This window comes from Mixophyes fleayi, chromosome 5, assembly GCF_038048845.1.
Source record: "Mixophyes fleayi isolate aMixFle1 chromosome 5, aMixFle1.hap1, whole genome shotgun sequence".
Lineage (NCBI taxonomy): Eukaryota > Metazoa > Chordata > Amphibia > Anura > Limnodynastidae > Mixophyes > Mixophyes fleayi.
This window is the reverse complement of record NC_134406.1, coordinates 202341932-202347931: the sequence shown is the minus strand read 5'-3', so window position 1 is coordinate 202347931 and position 6000 is coordinate 202341932. Positions and strand designations below refer to the sequence as shown.

Below are 6000 nucleotides of genomic sequence, written 5' to 3'. Positions count from 1 at the left end.
TGGTGGGTTATCAGGGGACGTGATCTACAGCCATGTTTGTGATCCCACAAGTAGTTTTGCAGATGTCAGTTTGCCCAGGGGAGAATTCTTATGGCTGATAAAAGCATTTCTAGAAGCCTAAGGCCCCTTTTTATGATAATCTGATGTAGACAAGCCAAGCACTGGAACTTCATGCATTTCTCTTTTGGTAGAGATTTTTTTTGTACAGTGTCTATTGGGAGCAGACATTTTATTTGCTGTAATGGCATAAGATTACTCAGCCTCAGTTATGATCCAACTGTGTTCCTGCAGAAAAGCCGTTACTTGAGCCATCCAGGATTGGACAATGTGCTCTGACTTCCCCATCACTAGGATATCGTTCAGATAGGGCCTGAGAGTGATCTGCTGTTTCCTTAATTCTGCCATCAATGTAATCAAGGGATGTGCCAGACCAAAAAGAAGAAGGTGAACCTGAGGAATCTCTGGTGAAGGACTGCAACAGGGATATTAAAATAAGCAACCTGAAGATCTATGGATGCAATAAAATCCCCTTTGCTTATAGCAGTGAGAATTGAATTTGCACTCTTCATACAGAAATATCTTGCATAGACAAAATGTTTGAGTCTGCTTAAATCCATAACAGTATTTGCTGGCCAGACAAAAAGTTTGGAATAAAAGCCTGTGTCCACGAGTTCAGCTCTGCTAGAGATGAAGGGGTTCTGGATTTGACAGAAACATGAAGAAATTCTATTTTGTATGTTTTTCCAACAATGTCCAGAACCCATTGATCTTGCTGTCCACAGGTGTAGTGACAAATAAGGTAGGTAAATTGGCATTGCAAGGTCTTTTGACCTGATCTTCAACCTTTAAGCCAGAATGCCCAAAAGTACTGTTTGGATGCAGTGGTACCAATTTATCAGATATATTGTCCCCCACGCTTATAACTTCTTACATCTCTGAAGTGTTCGCAAGATGAGGAGGGTAAATACCTTATGGTTAAATCCTATGGCAGGCGGTTAGATTTACCCCCAGAGAACTTCTGAATCATGATGTCTAGTGTATCACCAAAGAACAGGGAACCTTCAAAAGGAAGTACCACTAGACTATTTTTAGATTGAGCATCTGCTGCCCATGGTCGCAGCCAGAGAGCTCTTCTAGCTACCACTGTTGAAGTCATAGTTCTGTTTGGAAAAGTAATGGTATCCACTGATGCCTCTGCCAGAACCAGAGTTTGGCTGTCACCTACCGGACCTGCTGTCCTGCACATCTTCTGGGCATGTCTGAACATTCTCCTCTGACCTCTCTGGTTAACAAGGTGTTTTCTCCCACAGAGGTGATGTTGATTAAATGTTTTTGTTTTGGGCACCATTCTCTGTAAACTCTAGAGACAGTTGTGCATGAAAATCCTAGGAGATCAGCAGTTTCTGAGACACTCAAACCATTCCGTCTGGCACCAACAATTATTCCACGGTCAAAGTAACTTAGATCACATTTCTTCCCCATTCTGGTGTCTGGTCTGCACAACAACTAAACCTCTTAACCTTGTCTTCTGACCTTTAGGCATTGAGTTGCTGCTATATGATTGGCTGATTAACGAGCAGGTATACTTAATAAAGTGCCCACTGAGTGCATATTAGCAGGGGGAGCATTCTAACAAACTGTTGAATAAAGTGCTTTTCCTTCAAATTCATATTTAATTGTATCTAACAAAATCATTATGATAGTTCCTACAGATAATGTTAACTTTTAGAATTCTTGCTCATTTGGGAGGATTTGATCCCCTGTGTGTTTTACATAGCAGAAGATAAGATTGGCCATGGCTTCTGTCCAATAAGCTACAAGCACATACCTCAAAAGCCTGGATTTTTTTAATTTTATGTCCTTCATGCTAACAGTGCTTTCAACTGCAAGCCATCTGTGACAATGGACTTGTAGCTGAATATAGAAATGGTGGTGATCCCAGGGGAAAAACACCTTCAACAGGACTATATGGTGGAGGGGTATATAAAAAGTAGGGTTTGTCCAGAAGGGGCAGATTAAACACTACACCCATCTCTATTTCAAGAAATAAACACAGAGTTAAGATTTCAAGGCATTTTATTGTCCTCACGGAAGCGCTGCAGGCTGCTTCTGTGTAGAAATTACAGGGAGGTAAAGAGATAACAAAGAACAGAGCCCATCAATGAGATAAAGGTCAAACAGCTACAATCAATGTAGGCCCGAGTTACTACAAGGGCACATGGACAGGGGTGGGAAACCTTTGGCACTCTAGGTGGATCTGAACTACATTTCCCATGATGCATATGTTGCTGGAGTGCCAAAGGCATTGTCAAATGGTCTTTGAAGCTTGCAAGCTACCAGAAGTAAAGCACTGCAGGCTTCCCCTGATAGTCAACAAGCGAGAAGAAATGAAAAAATACTGGTCACGAATGTTTACAATTTTCACCACAGGGTGGTTACACTGATTATACAGCTAGAACATAAATGCCTCAAACAAACATCATTAGGGATGAGATATAACTAAAAAAAAATAAAAACAAACAAAATAAACCCGAAAAAAACCAAAAAAACATCTTCAATGCAGAAATCCTAGCATGACTAACAGATTGCTCAAAACTGACATTATATTACGGTCAATGTACATATAAATATACCTTTCCTCCAGTGTCCAATCTCCCTCCTTTCAGTGATGAGAACACAGTCCAGTTATTAATAAATATAGTACAAGTATTTACAAAAAGGATTTTCTGTTTTGTGAATGAGAACCTGATAGTGAGCCGGCAACTAGAGTGCTCAGGTATGTGCAACTCAACTGCTAATCTTCAACTTCACAGCTAGGTAAGAGTTACAGGCTTATCACTCCTAGACTAACAGACCAGAGGGCTACAAGAGGAGTAGAACACCTCACAGAGAGCTCTGTAATATTGCTACAGTCCAACATTTCTTATTCGTGGCAATGACCAACAGTTTAAATGAAGGAAAAGGTGCAGTATCTACATATTTGTTTTACACTCCCAATCTCCATATAGGAAAATAAGAAATGAATGAGTGGTTTGGCAGCCTGTAAAGTGATTGTATTATACCGATAAGTATTGTACTCACCACCATATTGCTATACATCTCTTAATGCACTTGAACATAATAAAAATAAATCAGGCTGATTACTGACTTTGCTTAGGAAGTCTGCACCAAAACATTATAGGTTGTACTAGATTTGTTTGTTTTCTCCTTTTTGCCAGTACCCATTTAATAAGTCCTGTACCTATTCCCCTGCCACACCTGTCTATACATTGGAACCAAACTGGTTTGAGGATCTAACAACGTGTTGAAACATGAAGGGACATTTGGTCTGGGAAGACTTAATTTGGCACTGAGGGATGAAATACAAGTGCTATGGTTCTCTAGCTAGTTACATCCGGGGACTTAAGTCAATAAACTCACTAGCACCCTACTGCATGTAACAAGAAAATACCTGAAGCTCCAATATCTCAGATCCTCTGCACTAAGACATCGTTCATTGTAAATTTGGCCACAGCTAAATTCAGATCATGATTATTAAAAGTACAAACATGAATGCAGACATGATGGGGAAAAATAAAAAGACACAAAAAAATTCCGTCGCCCACAATTGGCCCACTGTTGTCAGCAGGACAAGGGGGTATGTACTATTTTATAGGAGGTAACAGTGCCAGCTTTACCCTCATGGATTTCTCTTACAGGTAGAACATTCTGATCTCCAGCAGAGTCCATGTAATGAAGTTTAATCCCAAACGAGCAGATAAAAAAAGGCAATCGTTGCATTCTTCCAGTGCAAAGAAAATGCTGCAACCGATGTGTTAATGCAGCCTACTTTAGAGCAAGTAAAAAATAACAGCCCGGTTATTCATGTACATAGAAGCAAGTTAAAAGGGAAATAAAACAAGATAAAAAGGCACAAGAGTCATATCTCATTGATTGTTCTCTCTGTGGGACGGAACTCAGCTGTCGCCGTGGATGACAAGTAAAACGACTGTGTCTTCCTTTTTAAGCGCGCCCTCTTGTTAGCGAGCGTCAAGCTGCGGCGGCTGGAGCTAATGATATCAGAGATAAACTTTTTGCAGTCCACACACACCTCCATGGTGCTCCAGTCTTCCATAAGCTCTTTTGGAAACTGAAGCTCATCCTCTGACTTATCCACAGATTTTTTGGAGGACAATCTATAAAAAGTAAAAATAATGATGATTTACTATACCACCAGACCAAGAAATTGTTCATCATCATGTAGGTCACCGGTTTAATTAAGCAGCGCTGGTGACATAGCACAAGTTAACTTTTTAATAGACTTTGCCAGCATAATAACCAGATAATCACATACACCCATTACCTGTTTGTAGCAGAACAATACAGCGGGTGCAATATGAAAGAGAGTATGTATATATTACTCTACTCGCCACCTCTTCTATCACAACTGGCTTCTGTCATCCGACAATCACCACCAGGTAAGTGACCGAGCTTGGACTGGTTCTGTCTGGGCTATTACACATTTTTTCAAGAGCTTCTCAACCACTATAAATATTTCACAAAAGTGTTCTTACATGAATAAATACAGTCTCGTTGTGCAAAACATGGAATTTATAAGCTTATAAAACACAAGTGATGTTAATATCTGCATAATGAGCGAGTTCTGAGGTCACCACTGTTCATCAGGGAAATGTTTGTATTAGAAGGATAACGCATCACTAGAGTGCATTATCCCATATATCAGTCTCAGATATTCAATGCAACATTAGTTATTATAGAAATAGTGGTTGTGTATTGTGACTATACACAATACACTTATCCAAGTTATCATGTAGATGAAACCTGCATTTAAAACAAGAGAACATGTGTAAAAGTATGTTTCTATGTACACCAGTGACTCCCAGACTATATTCAAGTTGTTACACGACTGTCATATCATTCACTTGGAACCTGTGTATTCACAAAGTGCAATAAAAGTGGATCCACAAATATGTCAAACAGATCTTAGATATTTCCAGTAATGTTCAGCTAAATCTATATTCTGCAGATCATTCCCTTTGTAAATGTTTAACATAAAAAACAATTATCATTCTTAAGTTCACTTAGCACCAGTCCAGACACACTGGATGACATTTTCCCAGCACTTACTTAGGCAAGCTCCGCAGCGGCCGGTGGTGACTGGTGGAAGGCTTTTCAGGCCGCAGGAAGCTATCCCCTCTCTGCAAAGTGGAAGGTCCCAGGGAGAAGATGGGGAGTGTGGAGTATGGCTTGGAAGGTAATCTCATCTGTCAGGAAGGATAGATAAATACAAATCAAAACACTGATGGCTGAAAATATACTACAGATAGGTTTACAGGATCTTTTCTCACTTACCTTTTTGCAACACTGTGAGCACACTGGCCTATAAATACATAGCATAGAAACAAATTAGTAACATGGTCTATGTCCGAACATCAGCTGAATGACTAGAAATTAAGGCCTCTACAAACAAAGTAAACATTTTGCGATTTACCCAACACAGATTACAATCTAAACCTTCTCCATATTATGCAAGTAATAAATAGACTTCGTTGATTTTGAGAAAAGCCATTAATCATCAATCCATATTACAAGATCTGGTTAATACAAACATACCTTATAGACGGCTACTTACCGTTTGCAGAACTGACAAGTGTAAGACCAGGTGAACAAGGAAAACCTCTTTGTACGACAACATAAACAAAGCTGTGGAGTAAGGGAGAGAGAATGTAACAAGCAGGTCAGATCAGTATATTATGACAGAAGCTACAGAGATGGACAGTATATAACGGAATACGTCCTAGTTGTGCCTAGCTTTACATTTTACAATACAAACACAAATTATAAAGAATAAAAAAAAGTGTCAAACCACTGTAGGTTCTACAATCCCCTGACTGCCAGTGTAACCATCTGAGCCCTGTACACAACCCAAGTTTATAGGAAAAGAGGATGTACAGAGCCAAGGTTGAGGAAACAGGAAGTGAAATGGCGTCTCAACACCCT

At 39.7% G+C, this 6000-nt stretch overlaps 1 protein-coding gene across 4 annotated transcripts in view; it reads right to left on the bottom strand.

Annotated features, from left to right (window-relative positions):
• Positions 1-2058: 2058 nt before the first annotated feature.
• The window catches only part of SPIRE1 (spire type actin nucleation factor 1), a 144932-nt gene continuing 140990 nt past the window's right edge, over positions 2059-6000 (bottom strand). For all 4 annotated transcript variants that reach the window (XM_075213271.1, XM_075213273.1, XM_075213272.1 and 1 more), the window contains 4 exons: positions 5633-5703; positions 5353-5380; positions 5128-5264; positions 2059-4175 (listed from right to left, as the gene is read on the bottom strand). In XM_075213271.1, coding sequence (XP_075069372.1) covers positions 3920-4175; positions 5128-5264; positions 5353-5380; positions 5633-5703 — 492 coding nt within the window. In that variant the 3' untranslated portion in view covers positions 2059-3919. The remainder of the gene's footprint in view (positions 4176-5127; positions 5265-5352; positions 5381-5632; positions 5704-6000) is intronic.